The following is a 25205-nucleotide window of genomic DNA, read 5'->3' as shown; positions in this document are numbered from 1 at the left end:
AGGCTGGATCGAATTGAGCCCGGATGTTAGTATTTTTATTCGGGTCGAACTTGAATAAAAATTTAATCCCAATTTTTAGAATGGAACCAAATCTAGCAACCGGGTCTAAAGTCTTGTTAGGACCCAACTCGGCCATGGATAACTCTAATCGAAAAATTGCTGACTAGTTTTGCTAGTTGGATGTTCTTTACACTTAGTGGGTTCAAGTAAGAGGAATGCAAATTGGGCTGAATAAACAGCCTCCTATCACTACGCTATGACAGAAGGTTAACAGTAGTTGTATATGGTAGAGGAGCTATTATCGAATGGGCACAAGGTTACGGCCCATTTCCTGAATTTCTTTGTTAAAATGAAAAATCAGGCGGGAAAATTACAGACTAGTTGGCGGGAAAGTTTAAAGCGGTAAACCAACTTTTCTCTTTACTGCAAGTACTTTTATATAGTTTGCATATAGAATTAATTTCAGTTTCATTTTCGTCTCTGCCTCTCTCGTATCAGCTATCTCTGCTTTTAGGGTTTCAAACATGTTTTCTAGTAGTCAGTTTGAAGACAGCTCCCCCTTGGCCGGTGGCGGATTCATGTCTTCTCAGCTTGGTGGCTCAACTCCATCTTCTGCTAGGGTCAGTCATCTCTCTTTAACCTTTATGTCCTTATCCTTCCTATATTCTGTTTGGCAGCCGGGAAAATATCGGCAGAATTGTTTCGCGCCAGGGGAAATCAAATAAATCTAGTAGAGGAAATTTGAAATTTTGAATGTTTGTTGAAGTCGATCGATCTAATTTCACGTTTTTACCTGTTTGGCGTTTAGGAGATCCGTGATATGCAGGGGTTGGTACCAGCGACGGTGAAGCAGATAAGTGAAGCATCTCAATCTGGTGATGAGAAATCCAGCTTCATAATTGATGGTGTTGATGTTGCCAATGTACCGTTTCTTAGATCCTTCCACTGTTTCCCTTGAAAAGAATCGTAGTGTATAAATCTGGGCATCTACAGTTACAAATCTCTTAGCTTATTTGAAGAAATCCTCATAACTCATCGAGTTATTTGATTAATTCATTCTTCTTTCTTTTATCTTACTTTCGGATGCATTGCTGGTTCAGGTTACTGTAGTTGGCATGGTGTTTAACAAAAATTCAAGGTCCTCAGATATACGTTTCCACCTCGATGATGGAACAGGCCGAATTGAATGTATAAGATGGTAAAGCGGTAGATTCCATTTTAATTCTACGAATTATGAATGTCATCCTATTGTTATTTAATTCGTTTCCCTGCATTACTGGTAACCTTAGTGGTTTTTTTTTTTGGTTTCAACACCGCATTAAAAATCAATATTGAAATGAGAGAAGCAATTTTGATTTGAAATCTGTATCTACTTCTCTAAACGAATTTTTCTGTTTCAATCAGGGTAACTGAAAGACTCGACACAGGAGACTTGGATGCCTTGGAGTAAGTTCTCTCCTTCATTTAATTCAATCAAGCATTTATTGTTTCTTGCTTTGAAATGTCATTATATGCTTTTATATTATTATATTTTGTTTCATTCTTTAATTTCTCTTTGCTATAGAGATGGGACTTATGTTCGTGTTAATGGACACTTGCAAACTTTTCAAAGCAAGAGGCAATTAAATGCCTTCTCTGTGAGGTATGTTTCCATAAATAAAATTCCTAGTTTCCCAATAGATTTGCAAGGTTGGGATCTCCCTTTTATTGTTATCACATTCCACAATTTGTTGATAGTATCTGAACTGTGCTTGAATCTGATCTTACTAAGATTTCCAACGGCATCTGATCCATATCATGTGACAAATTGTTCATATAGAATCCTTTATATTTGTTATCTAATTAATTGCCTAACCTATTAATCATAAATCAACAGACTAGCTTGGATATGTAATATTCTTTGGTTTGCTTGCAATTCTAGGTTGGTGACAAATTTTGATGAAGTTACTTGCCACTATCTTGAGTGCATACATTTCCACCTGCAGAATTCCAAAGTGCAGTCCAAAGCTAATGAGGTTTGCATATTAAGATGCTTATGCAGTTTGATTTATTCTCTTGGAGATGAGTATGGCTTTTGATTGGTTTTTTCCCTTATGCTAATTGTAATCACAGGGTAGTGTTTTGGCCTCACAGGCGCCAGATTCATCATTCGGCACTCCTGTGCGGGGTGCATCAAATGGGCACCACCCAGCTTCGACAAATGATGTATGAAATCAAAATATCAAACTTTATCATTTCCATTAAATCCTCTCTTTTTTTTTTCTTCCAATAAATATTATCTTTTCTTTTTCCAGTTCTCTATGCAATATAATGCTGATGGACTCAAGAGTTTTGATAAATTGGTTCTGAACTATCTGCAGCAACCTTCAAACATGTAAGTACTGAACAAAAACTTTTTTTTCCCCTAGGTAAGAAACTTGGCTTCAAAAATTTTCAATTGGGAAACCCGTATGCAACTTGAATGAATTGCAATAGATGAGAAGCATGTTCTGATTACCCATATAACTTAATCAAAATCAAGCTTTTTCATGAACTTGAACTTGAAGAATGCCTTGTTTGCTCTTAGAGAATTGTTTTGGAGGGTGGTGGTCGGTGCTATTTAAACATCCATGTTACGTTTGGTTGGCTTGAATAGCTATTTGGGGCTTTCCATCAAAGGAACAAACTTGGAATTTTTAACTTACTAACGATTTTCTGAATTGATTTGACTGGCCGGTTATTACCATTTACAGTGATCGAGAAATGGGGATACACGTAGACGAACTTTCACAACAGTTGAAATCTCCCCTAGAGAAAATCAAGTATGTACATGATGAATATACTTTTGGAGTTATTTTAGTTATGTATATGTAAAATATTCATCTATTAATTTATTAATTTTTGCTTTTTTTTTCTCTTCTCTTGTGGTAGGGATGCGATTGAGTTTCTTGAAAGGGAAGGTTTGGTTTACTCCTCCATTGATGATTATCACTACAAGGCTGTAGAAGGTCTCTAAGTTTCAGAGCATAGCTTAGCTTGGAATTAGGTGTTAAATTGGGTCTGTAATGACTGGTGATGGATGTTGTCGTTTCTTATACTTTATTTGTATGATATATTTGCTCGGATTGGATTGCACGCTTCAATCTTGTAGAATCTAATAGAATGGAATTGCATGCTTCAATCTTTTAGGCATCATTCCTAGGCTGAACCACACCAGCACAACACAACAAAATGAGTTCTGCCTAGTTTTAGAATGCAAGTATCATATTATAGTAAATACATTTATAGGTAGAGAAATTCGTTTAGTGGTAGATATCATATTATATGAAATATATCCAAAGAAATCTTTTGTATGAATGACTTGGTATTGCCACAAGGGATGACATTCTTCTGTTGATATGTCAGTTGACTTATTATTTTTTTAATTTCTGCAAAACTTTAATTTGATTATAAAATGCAAATTATATTAATTAGCCACAATAACAATATAATTGGCTTTTCCGTAATTAATTAACCATGTAAATTAGTTTTAAAACAAATTATTGAGTATATTAACTGATCAAATTTTCGTTAATGTTTCTCTGTTTTATACAAAAATAATAAAAAGGTAAAAACAAACAAATTTAACTATATATATGGTAAATTAAGTCTAGGCTTTTCATTTAAATATTGTTCTCAGGAATATATGTTAGAAGTTTTGAAAATAAATCCTTTTCTTTCTAATAAATTTTACAATAGATTGTATTCGTGTGTAGAGGTGTTCATGGGCGGGTCGGGTTCGGGCTAGGCCCATAAAAATTTTTTAGCCCGAGTCTTAGGCCTAGGCCCGGCCCAAAATATGGGCTTGGAATTTTGTCCAGACCCGGCCTGGGGGAAAATTCCTAAGACCGGGCTCGGCCCGGCCCATTTTTTAAATAAACACCAAAAAAAATTTAGAAAATTAAAAAAAATATTTTAAAAGTATTTTAAAAATAAAAATATATATTTATTATATTCGGGTTGAGCCGGGCCAGGGCCAAAAAAGTGGTGCCCGAGGCCCGGCCCGTTTTCTAAACGGGCCTATTTTTTTTACCCAAGCCCATATTTTGGGCCTATATTTTTACCCAAATCCTCCTATATTTCGAGCGGGCCGTCGGGCTGGGCGGCCATAAACTCCTCTATTCGTGTGTTTCAATTGATAACTAAATCACACAGACCACACGGTCTATAATAAATAATATTTAATTAAAATAAATATTTTTTTTCTCTTTATTAAAAATAAATCATGAGTGTGTTGAATATTACCATTTGAAATAGTTTATTCGCAACTCATATACTAAAATGTGTAAAAGGTAATACTCCTGCCAAATTTTAATTGTTTTGATATGTATTTTAAAAATATGCTATTCAAAACTATTTTTAAAATCTATTGTTTTTTCTATTTTTTATTGCATTTTCAAAATTATTTTATATCAATTTACAACATTATTTAATTTGAAATTTAACATGGTTACAAATTATATTAATTTATAATTTTTAATAATAATTTAAGACTTTTTTTTCAATTTTTTATGGTTTTTTATAACACATTTCAATACATTTAACAATATAATCCATTTTAAAAAAACTTAATACTGTTAATCATAATTACATAAATATTTTAGTTATGTTTTAAAATTCTTAATAATATTTTTTGGTTTAAATTTTTTGTTAACAAATTTGTAACTTTAAAGATTTTAGTTTTTTAAATTTTATGGTATTTTAATTTATTTTTTAAATATGTTATTTCCATTGGTTTCTAAATATTTTACTTTCTAAATCTGTTTTAAAATTAAATTTCATTTTTACATTATTTTAGATTAATTTAAAAACATTGTTTCAATTGACATTTAAATGTGTTTATTATAGTCTGTAATACTATATGATATACTAATGTACAAGTAATTATTCTGTACATAAATTTTGAAGTAATAAAAATATTATTTGTTGTTAATTATATTGTCACGATGAATTGAAGTGTTTTTATTATTAATTTTTTTTGTTTTTTTTTGTTTTTATAATTATAGGTGTTTCCATCTATTTTATGATTTGAGCCTAATTTTTCTTACGTTGAAAGTAGCATTCAAGTAAAGTCATCCTAATAATGTCGACTCTAGAATTTAAACCTAGTCCAACTACCTGTAGAAGAAACTCACTTCTACTTTTTAAATTTATTAAGTTTTAAACCTCAAAAGAACATTTTTGTAAATTTATAAACCCTAAACTTCTAGTTTGTCATTATGGGTGAACAGAAGTCAATTAAAACGGACATAACTATTTAAACCGAGCCAATTCGATTAAACTAGTTCAATTAAATTAATTTTATTGGGTTGGTTAGAGAAATCGATTAAAATGTATTATTCTATTAAATTTATATATTCAAAATATTCAGGAATTCAAACTTAAATATATTATCCAAAAAATATAATACGCATTAATTTAAATAATTATTAAAAATCTGATAATAATTCTGAATAGTTCTCCTAATGTTTAGGAGCACAATATTATATTATAATTATTACAAATCTTGTATACAAAAGGATGCCTATGAATCAAAAAATTTTACAGCTTCATTCTTTCTCACTTGTCTATTCTTCCTACCTATGTATGCGAAGTCAAATGCTATGTGATTTGCCGATTGAGCATCAGTTCGATGGGCATCGGTATTATTGTCAATGTAAGAGGACGTAAGTTTGAGTGCGCTGAAGCACATTATACTCCTATTTAAGAGTTGAAAGAAACTATGAATGGTTCTTGACATTGTATCAAAAATAATAAATATAATAAGACTCCATAATAAGATTAATGTTAAAAGCCCTGAAATAAAAACCCTTAAAATAAAACCTTTTATCAATCAAAATTTTAATCCTGTTGAATGACATTGATCTGAGTCCGCTTGTGATACTGATCCCATCAAATCAAAGAATAATAACATTAATCACAGCACTAGGGAAAGGCAAGGGGAAAGGGAAAGACTACACAGATAGTGTTGTATAATTAGAGAAATAGAACATCAACCTCTCCAATGTTTCTGGATAAAACTTTCTTGCGAATAAATAACAAGGTCTCTTTATTCCATTCCACAGGCATGGTCCTGTAAGCATCCTCTGCACCCACCACCCATACCAATTAATACACTAACACCCCCCATTTTATTTATTATTTTATTATGAGAGTACAAAAATAAAATGAAAACAAAATAAATACTCTTTTTACCTTTTCATCACTTGTGAAATGGACTATGTCGTCAATGGTCTGCAAAAAAACACACAGTTTTTCTTTCTTAAATCTACACCAATCAACACACTCTTATTAATTCTGGTTGGGGTTTTGAGGCCCTTTATGGGTTCAAAGAATGTGAACGATTCATAGTGTCTGAACAGAGTAGAACTATGGTAAATTGAAGAATTTGCGTATGGTTTGACTCAATCTCATGACCTATGGCATATAAGTCATTGATGGGACAGCATGCTACCGCTTGAGCTAGAGGGTTTTGTTTCCCCACTCTATTGAGAGACGCAGAATATGAATGCCACATGATATCTGAACCGGGCGGAAACATGTGCAAACTCATCAGTTTGCGCATGGTCTGACTCAACCTCATGACTATATAACATATGGGTCATTAATGGTAGAGCATGCTCCCATTTGAGTTAGCGAGTTCTGTTTCCCTACTCCACAGAGAGTGGAGCATTTTTAAATGCCTAAACAGTTGGAGCTGTGGCAAACTGAAGATTTTACGCATGGTCTAACTCGAACCCCATGACTTACGGCAAATTGGTCATTAATGGTAGAACTCTCAGCCTTTACACCCGTAGGGCTCTTAGTAGAGACAAGGCACATAAATAAAATGTAATGTAATGTGACAACTTACTGTAAGGTTCTTGAGGAACTTCAATGTAATATCTTCGGCCTTAAATGATTTAGGATGCCACTTCCGTTCAGACCAATCCACATATGTTACTGACCGTTTTGCTATTCCAACAGGATCAATCATCTGCATGCAAGTATGCACAAATATAATATATAAAAAATCAAAGCAAGTATTTATTGATACAAGCGGAATAAGCGAGTCTAAATGTACCAACATTGAAAAAAGTTGGCAAGTAATGCTCATCTGCATAGCAATTGCGCCCTTCCATATTTGGCTGACACAACACACATAACATGGACGTTAATATAATCACATTATATTCTTATTCACAAAACATACAATAAGGTGAGTCCAATAGGAAGATTACCTTGCAGTAATACCTAAACTTAGTGTAATATAGGCTGTCAGCCATAACTATTATAGCATGCTGCCGCTTCATGGAGAACCACTGAAACAAACAAAAAGTTGATTAACTCATTTATAATCACAGATTAAACCCCAAAATGTAATTGTCCACCATTGTCTATTGTTTCAATCTAACTACACTTTCAGTGTTTAGCTGCAAAGCCATATATTATTAGTCTAAAAGGGATTTACCTGTGAGCCTTTTCGAAAATCGTCCGTTTCAACTTCGGGCATCATATGCTCGGAATATCTCCCGGATCCATGTGGACCAAGATCCACAAAACTGATGAGAGGAAGAGATCAAGTGAGGGAAAAAATAGTTTTCATAAACTCAATATTTACAACAACAAATGGAAAGGCTTTTCACACTAAAGTTACAGGACAGGATAAAGGAAAGAGTTCAATGTTGCTTACGAGTCGATAAAGCTGACATTAGTGAGCATCAAGTAGTTGTAGACATAGTCAAAGTTCTGTAATGGAATGCAACTGTGGAAGAAGGTTTAAGGGGAAAACTTCAGCTAACTACTTATCATGAGAATATTAAAAATGAAATCCTATGCCACATTTACCTTTCGGACAACAACACGAACTGCTGGTTATCAGAGTCTAAAAGTGCCTTTGCCAACAGTCTCCTCTCAGCGTCAACCATGGAAATTTTACCCCAAGACACCTGCATTTTTATAGCTGCTATTTTAGGTGACACTATATAAAGTGATATTCAAGCAGAAATTTGAAGTTTAATGGCGGATAAAGATTCATCAAAATTGAGGAACAAAAGGTTTCATCAAAATTTTTATAACAAAATGCATAAAATGATTAATGCTACCAACCGATTCACTGTGAATGTCTCGGCCCATGAAGTAATGACTTGTGTGTACTGGCTTTTCTTTGGAAGCATGAACATAGACAGAGAATCTACCCTCATGGCCCTGCAGGAAAAGATTATACAATGTGATTTTTAATAGTGAAGTTTGTATAGTCCCCAGCAAAGGCATATATCGGTGTATCCATGTTTCTATATAATTTGTTCACCTGCAAAAAGCTTTAAAAAGAAAGAAAGAAAATGCAGGCTAGCCTGCATTTAGATCAGTTTGGAAAGCCAAGAAATGAATACTTCTGTCCAGCATGCACCAGCATCTATGGCTGTCTTTTGCATTTATCAGAGCTGATACCAAATTTCATTTAATACGAATGACAGACATACAAGGCAGCAAGTTCAACACAAAGATCAAAGTCCATAAGACACACAAAGAACAAAGCCATGTTAAGGCAGGCCGATAACCGAGTGAAAAGCCAAAACAAAAAACATCACGAACGAGCGAGGAACTGGAAGTCTTACCTGAAAGAACTTAGCCCAGAGTGGCTCAAAAGGGAGTTGACCCGGAGTCAAAAACAGGAAGGCAATTTTCGGATTGTTGGATTCAACAGGAGGTGTTTTGAGGATTTCCTTAATTACAACCTGAGAGATGGTCTCATCATCAGTTAATTCCCTAGTAGGAATTTTGGGAGCTGGTGGCTGATTGAGCAAAGTACAGTCTGTAGGAGAAAAAATAAAGCAAGCTGCCGAAGTTGCCGGAGGGTAAAGATAGGCAGCAATCAAGAACAAGATCACAAAATTCACCAATACAATAATCCACACAGGCCTCTTGAGGTAGGGACGCTGTCTTGAACCAGACATGATGAGGAAATATCAATAGCTTTTACATTTAGTTGCCACTGCACTGCATAGGGTGGTTGCCTTCATCTAGATTTTGAAGGCAACATATCAGCATCTCAAACCATCACTCACTGTCCTTAATCTCACCATCTTATTACTTAGCCTGTTTTGACCATTGACCGTTGACTGCAAACAAATACCCTTTATTGTCTGCAATTAAGTTTCTTTTTCTGGGATCAGACCATAATCTGAAAAAGGGTAGATGGTAGACAAAGACAACATCAATTTAATGAATACAACAAACATGTATATGCTTTAAAGTTTAATCAACCTTGAAAAGAAAAACAAGTTTTAAATGCAAAGCAGGGACCATACTGTTATTTTGAATAACACAGACACAAATAAACATAGTCACATACACCATGTGAACAATGCAAAGATTGAACAGAGATTTTTTATGTATTTGTTCCTACATCAGACTCCTGCAAATCAACTTTACCTACCCTAATATGCTAATAAGAATAGAACTCTTAGAGAAAATAGGGGGAAAAAAAGAGAAGAGAAATGAACAGTGGTTGCAATGAAGTGATGAAGAGAAGCAAGAGTACCTTGAATTTGAGAGATGGGGTTTGATAGGACAATGCAGAGTACTGAGAAAATATGGGAGTGAGAGAGAAAGAGAGAGAGATCCAGATCCAGATCCAGTTCAAGCTCCAGCTCCAGTTAGTAACAGTGGCAATTCTAAAGTCTAAGAAGGAAACTAAAGAAAGCACCCCCCATAAAAAATAAATTATTTTTTAATTTGGAAAAAAAAAAAAAACTATCACTTTCTTTCCTTTCTTTCTTTCAAGTTTCCCACTTTGTCCATTCAAAAGTTCCCAACTTGGAGAAAAATGAAATCATTCAACTTGATCACTATCTACAGTTTTTTTTTAATATACTTAATAAGCCATTTTTTAATTTATTATTTGTTATTAGTGATAGTAAAACAAAAGGAAAGTACAGTCACATAGTCCACTCCAAAACACATCTCATCCATTCCTCCCTGTGTTGTGTGCATTCAATAATACCCAACGGCATAAACTTTTTCATCATTAATAGTTCCTTATTTCATGTACTCAAAACTTTGGAATGTTTTCATTTTAGCTAGAGAAGCAAGCAAAAGAAGTTTAAGCATGTTTAACTTAAAGTTTTGGTCATTTTCAAAAATAAAGGTCAACCCAAGGTTCAGGAGGAGGACATAATATGGGGATTTTGTGGATATGGTGGGTTGAAAATAAGAAGAAGAAAAAAAAAGCAAGCTTGAAATAGAAGGGAAGATGGAGGAACAGGGACATAAATGGTTACGTTATGCCGTATGGATGGGATAATTTAGGACAATAGAAAAAGTGAAAGGAAAGAAAGAAAACAACTTATTCCCAAAAAGAAGGAAGTTGCCACTATTGGAGATTTCTGCCCTTAAAAAAATACCTGCGGTTTTATCGATTTTATATTTGATTTATTTTTTCAATTTTCAGAAATCATTTTTTTAAGAAATAATATTTTATTGGGATAATAATTACCATACCTAAACATGGCAAATTGTGTCTACTTGATAGCTAAATTTTTTAAATCTAATTAGTATTTAAATATAAAAATTATAAGTTAACTTGATACTTTATTTAGGTATTTAATTAACACTGTTAAAAAAAATTGACGTGACATTAAAAATTAATAGTAATTGTGACATATAGCAATTTTTTATTTCTTATTTTTATGATGTGTCAAAATGTGAGATTGTAATGTATTAGTTAAATACTTAAAAAAAATACTAAATTAATTTAAGGTTTTCAAGTTTTGGTTGCTAGTTAAATCCAAAAAAAAGTTGATGTACTAAATAGGTATAAGTTGTCAAATTTAGGTAGCTCCAACTATATTAACCCTATATGATATTGCATGAGTTTTATAAGGGCAAAATTATAAAATTCACCGTCAACATTTTAGGGTTTTATTCACTTTCGCCCTTACTTTTTTATTTTTTATTTTGCAATCTCATCCAAAGGTTGCAAACAATTTTCAAATAATGCCAAAAATGAATGATAATCGTTTAACAGTCAATGCCACCTCAATTGGTGACATTGCTGAGGTGTAGTGACACGTTAGCGATGAAATGGAATATTGAATTGAATTTATTAAAAATTAAAAATTTTAAAAACAATAAAAATATTTAAAATAATAAAATGTACAAATATTAAAATATTAAAAATAATTTCTTTCTTATTCTCCCTCTCCCTTGCGTCTTTCTATTTTTATTTTTTAATTTTTTAATCTTCTTCTTCTCCCCTTCTCAAAACAAGCCCCAACAATCCTGTCATCCCAGGTTTTCTAGTCTAATCGAGAATTCCTCTTCCACAAACTCGACATTTTCAAGATCCGCATCAAATATAAACAAGGCCACAAGATCCTTCGTATTACCGGAAAATTCTTCCCTAGTAATTAATGATCCCCATGCCCCCACCCCTTTTTTTGTTGACTTATTAGTATTATCATTTTGTTTAAAGAATATTTGAGTTGTGGATGGTATTTTGACGGGGGGGGGCGTGGGTGGATCAGCTCAGTTATTGAGCGTTGACATTGTGAAGATGTATTTGGAAGAGCATATATTTCCAAGGCTAGGAAAGACGTTTTTGGCGTTGTACGTGCACATCGGGGTTCAAAGGAGCGAGAACTTCCCTGGAATCTCGGCGCTACGGTGGATAAACGAGGCCATCCCCATCAATGTTTGGGATAATCTCCAAACTGTATACTTCCTGAACCCTGGCCTCCAACCCCATCTCTTACTCGCCACCTTTGGCCACTTTCTCTTAAGCGGAGGGTAGAAAACTAAAAACAAACCAGACCTTTCATTCATGTATTCTAAGCATATTGACTTAGCATTAGTAGAAACGTTGGGCTGGTTGGGTGTGGCCATAGTGTGGCGATGGTGTTAGAAGGTGATAGAGAGGAGCAGAGTTCAGCAGTGGTGAGCGGCGCAGCATCGGCGGCTAGGGTTTGTTTTGAGAAGGAAGGAAGAAAAAACGACAGAAAGAGGGATGAGAAAAAGAGAACTTTTTTAATAAAAAAGAAGAGATATCGAGAGACGTGAAGGAGAGGGAGAATAAAAAATAAAAGGAAATTTTTTAATAATTTTAATTTTTATATTTTTTCATTTTTTTAATCATTAGTTTAAAATTTTCCTGAATCTATTATTTATATTTTATTTTTAATTTTTTTAAATAAATTTAATTCAAAATCCTACATCATCGCTAACGTGTTACGGAACCTCAATAATGTCATCAACTTTAAGAGCTGAAGTGAAAAGACCTCGAGACTTTGAGGGTGAATTTTGAAATTTTGCCTTTTGTAAACTATTAGTCAATAATAATATAAAATAAAAATTAGTTGAAGATTTATAAATAAGACACAATGATAAATTTAACCCTTAATGTTTCATATTTTATCAATTTGACCCTTATTTTTTTTATAAACTAAATGTGACCCTCAACTTTTTAAAAACAGTGAAATCATTAACAAAAATACTAATTAAAATATTGTTTTTTTAATGATGTTAGCATGACAATCTATTTGTGCTTCATAAAAATATGACATTATTTATCTCATATGTCACGTCAATAAATAATTTAAAATTTATAAAAATATTCAAAAATAACAAAATTCAATATAAAATAAAAAGTAAATTCATAATTTTTTTTAAATAGCATGAAGCACATGTGAATTGCTATGCGAGCTGTCATGTTTAAAAATTTAAAGTTTTAGCTAGTATTTTTGTTAAAAAAATAAATCCACTCTTTTTAAAAGATTGATGGTCAAATATAACTCATTTTGAAAGGTTAAGGGTCAAATTGACAAAATATAAAAACTTTGAAGACTAAATTTATCATTATGCTTATAAATAAATAATAGGGTAAATTACACTAGTAGTTAACCAACTATTTTGTTTTATATATTATGTTAGTAAAATTTTTAAAGTTTATATAATAAATAAAATTATAAAGGTTTTTTAAAAATTAAAAAATCTTTACATTAAAAATTTTTGAAAAATAGAACTTCTAATTTTAAAAAATAAAAATGCTTTTCAAAATCTCAATAAAAATTAAAAATTTCCAATAATTATAAATAAATAAATAAAAAGATATTTTTATTATGTAGTGGAAGGTTGTGCTCTTATTTTATTGTTTGTTTAACTTGTTTGTTTAAACAAGTTTCTTCTGTGAAATCTTTGATTTTCCAACGAAAAGTCTTTTCATATTCTTAATGTTGTTTTTATTTTTATTTTTTGTATTTTTTTAATTGACAGCTCAAAATAAAATGATTTTTTTAGTGTTTTGACTTTTAAATAATTCAGACACGTGGCAACTTTTCTTCCCCCTTTTAAGCTGATGTTAATGTCAATGATTTTTTTAATATGATAAAGAGTACGACACATTTAGAATCTAAGTGAAAAAAAGGTTATATAGTATATTTTAAATAATTAAATAAAAATTAATTTTGATTTTAGTTGAAGTAATAAACATTATTATCTGGTAACTTCAAATTTAATGATTTTTATTATTTTTATATAACTTTTAAAATTTATATTAAAATAATTATATTATTTGAAAGTACTTTAATTTTTTATTTTAACAAAAACTAATAAAAAATACATATTGTGGGATTTGAACGCACTCTAATTTAATTAGTACAAATTTAAATTTACTATTTAACCAAAGTTTCATTTTAATATTTTTTGTACATTTTTATTTTAATGTGCACAATTTATTACATTCATCATTTGTATATATTAATAATATTATTGATTGAATCAGTGTCATAAGTTAACTTGACACCAACTCAAGATTGATGACAACACTAAGATAAATAACTGTATCTATTTAGTATTATTGATATGTTGTATTTTTGTGTTTAAATTTTATTTTACTCACAAATTAATTTATTTTTTTTCATTTTAACATCATTTATATTTTAGTTGTTATTATTAATTAGTTTCAAATTACATATTTCATTATTTATTATATGTTATTTCAAATGTCACATCTATATTCTAAATATGTGGTTTTCACACGCATAGGCGTGTGATAGAGTTTTTAATATATTTTACTTGTTATAAATTTTTCTACATTTGATCCAAATTCACTAGCGGTAAAAATAATATTTTATAAAATAAAAAATTTGATTTTTATAAAATTTTTGGAAATATTTTATTTTTTATTAAATTTTGAAAGACTATTTAAAAAAATTGTAAGTGTTTTTTATTTTTTTTTTAATTTTGAAGAGTTTTTATTTACAAGTTTGATTCTAACATGATTTAAACTTAAAATGATTTCGAGCTCAAATAGTTTAAATGCTAAGATAGATCAATTCAAACTCATTTGAATTTGTCTCTAACTTTGGCTTGGATTATCGAGTTCAAACTTTGATATTGTTTTTACAAGGGATAATGACATATTTAATCCTTATACTTTATAAAATATTTTAATGTGACACATCTACTTTGAAAATATCTATTTTGTTATCTATAGTTTGATTTTGTCTTTCAATGTGGTACCTTTGTCTAATGATGTTAAATTCCGAAACTTCAATATGGTACCACATTGATATAAGAATTAAACTTCAAGTACAAATATAAACATTTTCAAGGTAAGAGTATCACATTAGAAGATTTAATAAAATATAAGGTCAAAAATATCATTATCCTTTTTTTATAAAAATATATATATTAAATTAAAAATATTTATTTAAAAAATAAAAAAAAACTCTTAAATCAAAATTGTTAAAATATGAAAAAAATCCAAACATGGAGTTGATTCCACGTTTTTCCACGTTAAATTCAAATAAAACAAATTCTCTATTTAAAATTAAAATAAAAAGTATAATGCAAGAAAGTCAAAAGGGGTTGCAAGTTAATCCTATTCAACTCGACACAAATTCAATTATAAAATTATTAAAATATTTTTATTTTAAAAGATAATTAATATTATTATAAATGTATCTTTATTATTTCACATTTTTATATAATATTTCAAATAAAATAATTAAAAAATATTATTTAAGAATATTGAACACAAAACCGATAAATTTAAATAGGAATCTCTTACCACTTCACCCATAATCAGTTGTTGAAATAATTTTATAAATATGTATAAAATATTTTTTGTTTACTCGTATCGTGGGTGAGGTAAAATCTGCTATATAGAAAGGAAATCCTTAAGGGAAGGGGTATCATGTCATGATAGGTGGACAACTCTTTTTATAAGTGATTATAAGATAATGTTTTTGATCCTTTTATCATGCTCGTATTTAGGGTTTAAATTTACATCTTAATTTCACATAATTTAGTATATTATTTTTATAATGATATTAGTTAATATTATTGATTATTTCGGTTAAAATACTTGCGTGAATTTAATCAAAAATTACTTTTCTAACATATACAAATTATTTCTACATGATATTGTACAAATAAAAAATTAATGATGTAAAATTAAAATATAGATAATAAATCATAAAATTTAAACATGGTAGGGAAATAAAAGCCCTAAGGGCTGTCATGTTATGACAATGTCCAACTCTTTTTTTCTTCTTCTCTATTTTTAGTAATTATAAGAAAATAGTTAAATTATAGTTTTGGTCCTTTTACTATACTCGCATTTGGGATTTAGTCTTTATATTTTAATTTTACATAATCTACTCTTTTGTTTTTTCAATGACATTGGTTAATCTAAATAGTTAACATTCTTAATTATTTCAGTTAAAATGCTTACATGATTTTAAAAAAAAACCCGTCTATAACTTGTAAAAAAATATACTTCGGCATGAGAGTTAATGATATCAACTATTTGAACTAACAAGTGATATTATAAAAATAGATGAACCAGATTATGTTAAATTAAAGTATGGACAACTAAATCATAAATTTAAACATTGTAGAGTGCCCATAGATATAATTTGACCTAAAAAACGGTAATTTTATTTTCATAAAAAATAAAGTATTCTTATGGTATTATATAAAAAATTTAAATTCCTGAAAGAAAAAGGGGAAGATAAACTAATAAAGTAATAATATTATTGAATATAAATTTTATTTTCATCCATATTCATATATAAAATTTGTATATATACATATTTACTAAACGTAACATGATATATATATGTTAAATTGATAAAATTATTTAAAATATCAAAACTGAAAATTAAATAATTAATTAAATAAATTTAATTTCTTAATACTTTTTATAATTTAAAAAATAAATTTCTATAACAACTATTTCATTATCAGTATTTAATAATATTATTCAATAAATAACGTTTTGTAAATGAATTTCTCAAAAAAATCATACTAATAAATGGATAGGTAGATAAACATATTTAAATGAAAAATAGAGTGACCTCACTTTTTGTTAATAAAATCTCAATTTCTATGAATGTGTGAGAATTTTTTAAAATTAGAGAAATATATATTTCAATAAATAAATGTGTATATTTAATTTTTTTTAAATTGATGTCTAGATGAAAATCCTACAAACAAATCAAAGTAAGAACAAACAGAAAATTGGAGAAAGCAATTTATTTATGGGGGTAAATATAAATTTACCCATTTCGAGGCGAGGCCGCTAACTGCCTCTTGGGCTCACCTCTGATCTTTAGTTCGAATTGGAGTCAGAGTTTAAACATAATATTTTTATATTTTATATTTTTCCGAGTTTAATTTAATTTGAAGTATAAATTAAAAATTTTGTCAAATTTTATTCATATTAGTAAATAATTAGCTAAGACCATTCTAAGTATACTCAGTATTATTTTTTTTAAGGCTTAATGATATATTTGACCACTAACATTTGCATGTTTTGTCAAAATGGGCCTAAGTGTATTTTTGAGTCTTTAATGAGATGTAATTTATTACTTAGATAACCCAATAAGATAATTGCATGTGAAAATAATAAAATAAATAGCACATTAAATTAAAAAATAACTCTATTAATTTAAAGAAAATAAACGGAATTATCTAAAAAAATTAACTCAATAGAAAAACTTTTCAATAAGCAAACGTATGAAATATTAAAACCTTGAATTTATTCATTAAATCTGTTAGAAAATGCAGATTGAAAAAAAAATCAAAGGTTGATGGCCAAAAAAGGCTTAAAAATACAATTAGGATCGTTTTGACAAAACATGCAAACACTAGTAGCCAAATTTATCATTAAGCATTTTTTTTAATTCTTTTTAAAAATAATTTTATTATTTTTAATTTAAAATTTAATAGTTTTATAGATATATTTTTCATCTAGTAAAATTATATATGCAACTTAACATTTTTTAATGTTTATATCATAGTATCATATATTACTATAGATTTAATTTTGTGTTATAAATTACACAACATATATAAATAATATAATATAATACATTACAAAAAATGGGTCGGGCTAAGATAAGCTTAGACCTTAAAATTTCAAGCTTAAACCCAAACTATATTTTAAACGAACTTAGTTTTTTTTCAACCTCATTTTTTAGGTTTAACATTTTTATTTAAACCCTTTAAAATTTGAGCGAATAAGGTTGTGGTTCTAATTCTAATAATGTAAGTAATTTATGAGTAATAGTTGGTAAAATTTAAATTCCAAAAAACGAAATGGTAAAACTCCATCTATACAAATGCATGTGTTTTTAGCCTGTAAGATTTTATTTAACAGCTTCAAGTTGGTTTTATATTTGCAGGAGTTTACTAGCAGGTAGGCATGCACAGCAAGGTTGAATGAATGCTCTCAGTTGCTAGCTAGAGACTAGCTATATACTTCATCATTTGCATTACAAATTGGGGGGGGGGGTTCATACTTAATTATTAGTGAAGCAACGGGAATTGCTTCACTTCACACGTATACTTATAATTAGAGAAGCAAACCAAGGAATCTAGTACCGCATGCATGGCATTTGCTAGGGCATTAAAGCCTACATGTACGAGTAGGATCACCCTGATTCACAGTCTCCAACATCAATTTGCTTGTTTCTCCTAAACCCAAACACGAAGTCAAGGTTGTAAAGCAAAGTGACGATGGTGATGGAGCCAACAAAGACGAGCACAGGGCCAAAGATCCATAGCAGGAGAGGAAGCGCAGCGTAGAAGAGCCTGTTGCCCACAGTGTTCAAGAGGAACCCTTTTTCGAGCAAGTCGGACAGGTAGTGAGGGGTAACAATGGAGGTGGGGTCTTGGGGAGTGTTGATGAGGATGTTGACTTGGTTTATGAACCTGATAGATAAGGTGTGGCACGAAAACGAGAAGAGGAAGATACATAGGATTGTGACGTACTTGAGAACCACCATGAACTCCCCGTGAGCTCCGAATATAGAGTCATTGAGTGGCTTTTTGACGGTGTAAGTGCTGCTGATGACGGCTGCCAACCCAGCACACAGCAGGATGGATGTTGTGGCCATTAGGGTCGATCCCATTATGGTGTTTCGAAGCGTTTGGACTGCCAGGATGTTCTTTTTCTCGTTGTCCTGCATGCATGCATGCATGCCACCATATCATACACTTTTGTCTTCGTTCTTTTAGAATAAAAAATCCAAATAAATTATTGCTACATTATTTACTCAATACCTAATACGTATAGTGAAACAATATAATATTAATGTACAAATGGTTGGAGCTTTTTAATTATTTAATGAGTGTGAATGGCTAAGTTAATAATTTTTATTTATACTTTGATATATATATACTTATTCTTATTGTGTTCATTTTATTTGTCAATGGCTAAGTTAATAATATTAATATACTATTTATTTTTATATTTTTTTTGTGTTTATCATGTTTAGCTTTTTTTCTCTCTTCATTTTATTGTATTTTAATGCAACTCTTATTTTACATAATTTATCATGATTAGTCTAATTTAATTATAAATTCATTAACATATAATATGAATATTTAAACAATGAAAATTTCATATAATTATAAAATAAATTTATTTATAATTTATTGTTAAATCCCAGGCGAAGCTGGGTATAAGAATTTAGTGTATATTAATTTTTAGCCATGGATCATAATTATATCTATGACTAAGATTAAAAAAATTATTTAAAAAAAACCTAATTTCTTCTTTTGATGTATGATTTTCATCTTTCGTAATTAATTTTTCTTTATTCATATGAATCTGGAAATTCCGTCTCAAATATATTTTTAACTCTAAATATTTACATTTTTATCAGTAATTTTTAGGGCTTTATTTGGTACACCATTAAAAAAATTAACTCAATTGAAAATTAATATATTTGATGAAAATAATAAATAGATAAGAGCTGCTTATCGCTTAATAAAAAATATTTTCAATTAATTTAATTTAATTTTATTTATTTTAATATTATATTATCCTATAAAAATTTTATTTTTGTTTAGAATGACATGAAATATTTAAAAATTAAGAATAAAAATGTAGAATATATATTTTTTATAATTTAAAATTTCAAACCATCTAATTGTATTTAGTTATTAATTTGAAGTAATATCAAATAAATTTATAACTTAAATTTTTCAACACTTATTTTTTTAATACATAATTTTTTAATTTATCAAATTTAAACCCATAAATTTTTTGTAGCTTGACTTATGATAGCTACAGTGTAAGCGAGGGCCTTTGGCCTTCCTCGATTAAATGATATAATAGATATCTAAACCCTTTAAAAATTAATGATTTAACCTTTTAATTAAATAAATAGAGAATTAAAAGAAGGCTCATTTATGCATTTTTAAGTGAAAAGTAGATTTTAATATTAAAAGAAATATAACAAATTGAATAAAAAAAGAAACAAAACATATTAAAAATAGAAAGGAAAAACGAAACAGAATTATCTTTTAAATTCTTTAAAAAAAATCAATATTGTTAACTTTAATATATTACAACAAGTTCATATTTATAATAATGAATTTAGATGTTATTTAAGGTAAATTACATAGTCGGTCATCTAACTTTTATAAGTTCTCGTTTTTGGATACTAAAAATAAAATATTATAAATCGAGTATTGCCGTTAACAACTGAATTCAATTTAGTCATTGAACTTTAATAAATTTTTATTCTCATCACGCATTTAATCTTTTTAAAATTAATTTTAATATATATATGAATAGACACACGTACACGTCTAGTAACAAAAATTAATGTAGCCTTAAGTTAAATAATTAAGAACACGCAATTAATCATGCATGTCCAAAGAGAAATCCACTTTAGTTGAAAAGAAATAAAGGGATTAAGGCTTTGCTTGGAAAAGTGAAAAGAAAATTGAAAGGGTAGAAAATTAGAAGGATGAGAAATATAAATTTTCTTTCCGTAAGTGTATTTAGTAGGAAAGATGGAAAAATGGTAAGAAAGAAAATAAAATATTTGAAAAATGTATAATTTTGAACTAATATACACTTCTCTATCGTTTTCTCTCTATTCTTATGCATTAGAATGAAAAATGATCATCTATCTTATTTTCTTTCCTCTCATCTTCCCATTTTTTTCACTCAACCAAACATATCTTAAGGCTAGTTGAGGGAACCATGAACATGAAGTTTTTAACGGCAAAAATAGATAAATTTTTAATTGAAAGACTAGTTTGCTCTTTGATCTAATATATATAGACTAATTTATCCATTTTTTAAGTAGAGGGATAAAATGCAATTTAACTTCTAATACAAAGCAGTCCATGGTACTTTTATCGAAATGTTTTAATTTGTAGTTATGTCAAACATATGATCAATATCTCCTATGAAACTAATATTTTCTTAATTCAACGTGCATGCAAAGTCAAGAATGTACCTTGATGATGGCAGAGACCCAGAAGCGTCGTCCGGTGGAATTGATTCCGATGATGGTAGCGAGAGGCTGAGTCCTAACCTTATGCCATAACCAGCAATGATAAGCAATGGGGATGAGCATGCCTAATGGCACCAATATCACATCCAAATAACAAGCCCTCCACCCCATCTCTCTTTCACCACACTCTCTTGCTTAACTCGCCGAACAAATCAGGCCTTTTTATAAGGATTGTAGGGGGTGGGTGAGGCAATCCCCACGCACAGCATTTTGGTGTGCATGCACTTGTTAGGACGCGCAATTCAATCCCACCATATCAACCCCATCTGCTACAACTTTCCTTTTTGCTTTACATACAATGTTTAATATTCAATCCCACCAAATTTAATGCATCCATCTACTACTTTTATTATTATTATTATAAAAAGATGGAACAAGATAAGTTATTTTAGTTTAGGGTTAGGGTATATTATTAATTTTATAAAAAGCTAAAAATAAGGTGAGGATTTATTTGGAGATGAAATTAGATGTTATGGATTGTAATTTTAGAAAAAGTTATGCTTACAAATCAGCCACCATCAAATAAAACTATTAATACTCAAGGTGAAGTTCAAAAAGTTTTTTGGGCGAAATTAAATTATATATTTTTATGATAGTAAAAATGTAATTTCACCATTTTAATAGCCTATATCTTGATAATTTTTAAAGGATTAAGTCAAATTTTTATCATTGGGGGGGTCAAAGTGTAATTTTACCATTATTAATTTAAAATTTTATAAATTATAAAAAGGTTTAAATGAAAAAAAATTCATTTTAAGGGGGACCGAGGCCCCTACCAGTCTCCTGTCTTCGTCACTGTTAATACTAGATTATGACACACGATTTGAGTGAAAAAAATTATATAACAAATCTATAAAATTTCATAGACTTTGATTGAAATGATGTATATATCATAACGTGTATATATTTTTTAAAATTATATTTATTGTTTATAAAAATATTAAATTTTTGACAATTAAAATAATATAACTCAATTGAAACTAATCAAGCTCGAATCCTAAAATTTATCAAAGTAGTAAACCCTTTTCTTGGATTTCATGTTATGTATGTATGCGGGATGACACATTTGTCATTTGCTTGCTCATTCCCCACTTTACCATATTTATTTCCCACTTTTCAGAGCAAAAACAAATTAATTGCTATATATAGTCCTTAGTCTTTGCTATATTTGTCGTCAAGTGCTTTGACTTAAATATGTGGCCATTATACATTAGAGAAGTGGGAGAGAGAGTGGGTTCCAACTGCCATTTGCAATTGTAGTTGCTTTGGCTTAAGGATTTAGTATATTGGTTACCCAAATGAAACCCACATTGGACCATTTTCATTGGTTTAAAAATAATGAATAATGAAATCATAAAGATTATTCAAATTTATAAAAATCTATTAAATTATAAAATAAAAAAATCCAAAAATGTTAGTATTATATAAAAGTTTTCATTTTTAATTTAATAATTCTATTTATGGATTTTTAGATTTTTATAATTATTTTTTGAATATAATATAATTTTGTTTATTTTTCATTTTTTTTAAAAATTGCACTAATTATAATTGGACATGGTCTTGAAATGTTTTTATTTGCTCACTTATAAATTTTATTGGTTTAATTTTACAAGGATGAATTTGCTTACTTTCCAATAATATAGGGAGCTGAGAAGTAATTGTAAGGATTGGAATTGCATGCGGTGTGGATTATAGTTTTACTAACAAAATACGTTTCATAGAAGTGGGTTCCAACATTGTGTTAGCTTTTCTTTTGGGGGTTTAGTACATTGGTCACCAAGTGAAAATCCACGTTGGACCATTTTCGTTTGTTGAATTTTTAAGCTGCTAATGTTAGGGGTGTTCAAATGGTTAATTCGGTTATTAATCGAATCGAATTAGAATTAATTGAATTGTATAATCTTTTAATCGTTAATCGGACTGAAATATTTCGTTTAATTCGGCCGATTAACCGAATTAACAGAAATATATGTTTTTGTCTTGAAAGATAACCGAATTAACCGAAATTTTATGTCTCGAAACACAACATAATTTAAAACACTACATAAGTTTTGAAATTGACATATAATATTAATTATTAAGTTTGGTTAACTCAGTTAATTACCCGATTTCAAACTGAATTAATCGAAATTTCAAAAAACCATTAACTGACCTCTGACCAAACTAAGTTTGACTACCGACCGATTAACAAAATTAGATCGGTTCGATCGACTAATTCGATTTTAACCAAAGTTTGAACATCCCTAGCCGAAACTGTAGTTGTCTAGGCATTTTTTCGACACTGCCGGTGCCCTCACATTACTTTCAACCTCCTCGATTTCTGCCGTCCTTGGTAACTTGTCTATTGAGTTTTCACAAATTTTTTTTGCTAGGGTTTCATTGCATCTTTTGTGTCAAGTTAAAGATATATTTACTGTTAAGGCGATAAATAGTAGATAAAGACTCATCACATTAAGGGATTGACTTTTGATGGCCGAGAGTGTCACTTTCGTGCTGTGAAAGCCAACATTCATGCCACAAAGTCTATTCTTTTCTTGGAGACATGATGCAAGTAATGTAACAGCACGTTTGGTTCGCTGTAATGGAATAAAAGCATAATAGGTAATTCTTTTGTTTGGTTGAATGTAATGGAATAGAGTCGTAATGATATTCTTGTGTTTGGTTGAATGGAATAAAGGTGTAATAGCATAAGGAAAAAAGTTAAAATGACTAGAATACCCTTAGCAGATTTTTTTTAAGGTAGATGATTATTGTTATTAAATTTTAATAAGATTATTAATATAAATAATAAATAATTTAATCATATTTTAATATAATTGTTATAAAATATAATTTAATAAAATATATAATTTAATAAAATTGTTAATAAATATTCTTATATGAATTTACTAATAAAATCATAATATATAATACTAAAATATAATTTAAAATAATTATTATTAAATATAATTTAATAATATTATATAATTTAATAAAATTCTTATTCTTATATGAATTTACTAAAATCATAATATATAATTATTATTAAATATAATTTATAATCTACTTTATTATTATTAAACTGCAATACATATTTAATGTGCTAAAATATCATTTGTGGAACAAATAATTTAATTATTCTACAATAAAAAAATATTAGCAGTAATAAATAACTTTAGAATTGTATTTTGCATAAACATAATAACAATGAATATTAACAAAAGGTTAAATGAGATTCATGAAATTCTATGTCACAATCCATATGTTACACAGTTTTGACACATCAAAAAGTTAGAACATTGTATATGACATACCATCCCAAATATTACAAACAGAAAAAGTTACGAAAATGTCATCAACAAAACCATAAATTTTAATGGTCAGCAAGAAATCTTCTGACCCATTTCAGCCGTACATCAGAAGGTAAACTAAAGAAAACTACCATTTGAGTTGGATGATCTGAAATTTTACTCAATGCTTGAAACCGTTCATCCATAGTTAAACCTTTTATTTCACATAAGGTTGGATATAAATTTGCCGCTTTTTTTTGGATGCCCTGGTGAACTACCACATCGGAGGCAATACTCCTACTGATTTGTTCGCCAATTGCCCGCATGTTTTCAGCCAATAAAGTGGCAGCATCATTAACTGAAGAAGAAAAATGACCACTTGCATCAGAATTCTTTTTTTTCCTCTTTGAAGATGATGAACTCCCTTGGTTTCTGTTTGCAGCTCCGTAGCAGAAACATCCATGTCATCCAAAGAGACATTAGCATCACAGTCATAGTATTCGTTTCTTTCTTCATTAATATCTGCAGCAGGTACATCCTCAGCATTTATTTCTTCAAGAACGTCAACGGCTGTTTGAGCGTCTTTCCCAGTCACTCGATCTTTTGCGTATATGGCAGTAAGTTGGTCATAGTAAGGGAAACTACGATGTCTGAACTGACCGGCTTCTCTATGACTCTACAAAAATGAGGAAATCATATTAGTTATAAGTGTGGTAAAAATAAGATAATCAAGACTTGAACTCATTCTTACCTTTAAATAAGAGTCCCAAACCGCATCTTCAGCAACAATGATCTGCTTATGGTCGTCCCAACCAAAACCGCTGTTGTTTTGGCCATTAAGCATGTCATACACGATTGACCAATCCCTTTTTAGTAACCTAATCCTTGACTCGATATTAGGTCTAGCCTTCAACATTGCATTAGGTAAAGCCTTTTCTAACATTTTTTCCAACTCGTTTAAGTAACCGGCTTTGAACCCCGTATCAGCGTTAAATGGTCCAATATTGTGCAAGTCCACCATGCAGGAAACCAATGACGCATCTTCTTTTGGAACCCATTTTCTTTTGGTTCCTCGAGATGATTGGGAAGGAACATTTGATTCCGAAACACCTGACAT

General features: G+C 29.6%; 4 protein-coding genes across 9 annotated transcripts; 1 reads left to right on the top strand and 3 right to left on the bottom strand.

Moving 5' to 3' along the window:
• Nucleotides 1-422: 422 nt before the first annotated feature.
• LOC107888376 (replication protein A 32 kDa subunit A) lies at nucleotides 423-3160 on the top strand. Of its 4 annotated transcripts, none has more exons than XM_016812463.2 (10): nucleotides 423-620; nucleotides 809-922; nucleotides 1101-1198; nucleotides 1405-1446; nucleotides 1565-1642; nucleotides 1922-2015; nucleotides 2113-2205; nucleotides 2295-2374; nucleotides 2733-2801; nucleotides 2911-3160. In XM_016812463.2, the coding sequence occupies exons 1-10, from the start codon at nucleotides 525-527 to the stop codon at nucleotides 2993-2995; spliced, it is 849 nt and encodes a 282-aa protein (XP_016667952.2). In that variant the 5' UTR covers nucleotides 423-524; the 3' UTR covers nucleotides 2996-3160. The 4 variants fall into 4 exon arrangements, with proteins under 4 accessions (XP_016667952.2, XP_040965243.1, XP_016667953.2 ...); XM_041109309.1 differs by having other exon boundaries at nucleotides 456-620; nucleotides 812-922; nucleotides 2134-2205; XM_016812464.2 differs by having other exon boundaries at nucleotides 456-620; nucleotides 812-922.
• Nucleotides 3161-5435: 2275 nt separating this feature from the next.
• LOC107888375 (glycosyltransferase BC10) lies at nucleotides 5436-9789 on the bottom strand. Of its 3 annotated transcripts, none has more exons than XR_005923096.1 (12): nucleotides 9542-9782; nucleotides 8616-9181; nucleotides 8107-8205; nucleotides 7846-7946; nucleotides 7691-7762; nucleotides 7469-7559; nucleotides 7239-7319; nucleotides 7086-7145; nucleotides 6872-6994; nucleotides 6214-6252; nucleotides 5842-6104; nucleotides 5436-5717 (listed from the first exon to the last, which is right to left on the bottom strand). XR_005923096.1 is itself a non-coding variant. In XM_041109308.1 (12 exons), exons 2-12 carry the CDS (start codon nucleotides 8952-8954, stop codon nucleotides 5543-5545), a joined length of 1269 nt encoding a protein of 422 aa, XP_040965242.1. In that variant the 5' UTR covers nucleotides 8955-9181; nucleotides 9542-9789; the 3' UTR covers nucleotides 5436-5542. The 3 variants fall into 3 exon arrangements, 2 of the variants coding, with proteins under 2 accessions (XP_040965242.1, XP_016667951.1); XM_041109308.1 differs by having other exon boundaries at nucleotides 6016-6104; nucleotides 9542-9789; XM_016812462.2 differs by lacking the exon at nucleotides 5436-5717 and having other exon boundaries at nucleotides 5830-6104.
• A 7842-nt stretch (nucleotides 9790-17631) lies between these two features.
• LOC107888374 (uncharacterized) lies at nucleotides 17632-21148 on the bottom strand. The gene is made up of 2 exons (XM_016812461.2): nucleotides 20763-21148; nucleotides 17632-18467 (listed from the first exon to the last, which is right to left on the bottom strand). The coding sequence occupies exons 1-2, from the start codon at nucleotides 20928-20930 to the stop codon at nucleotides 17937-17939; spliced, it is 699 nt and encodes a 232-aa protein (XP_016667950.1). The 5' UTR covers nucleotides 20931-21148; the 3' UTR covers nucleotides 17632-17936.
• A 3214-nt stretch (nucleotides 21149-24362) lies between these two features.
• LOC121224995 (uncharacterized protein At2g29880-like) lies at nucleotides 24363-25205 on the bottom strand. The gene is made up of 2 exons (XM_041108660.1): nucleotides 24840-25205; nucleotides 24363-24764 (listed from the first exon to the last, which is right to left on the bottom strand). Exons 1-2 carry the CDS (start codon nucleotides 25203-25205, stop codon nucleotides 24363-24365), a joined length of 768 nt encoding a protein of 255 aa, XP_040964594.1.

Source organism: Gossypium hirsutum, chromosome D13 (genome assembly GCF_007990345.1).
Source record: "Gossypium hirsutum isolate 1008001.06 chromosome D13, Gossypium_hirsutum_v2.1, whole genome shotgun sequence".
Classification (NCBI taxonomy): domain Eukaryota; kingdom Viridiplantae; phylum Streptophyta; class Magnoliopsida; order Malvales; family Malvaceae; genus Gossypium; species Gossypium hirsutum.
The sequence above is the reverse complement of the archived record's forward strand: the minus strand, read 5'-3'. Positions and strand labels throughout refer to the sequence as shown.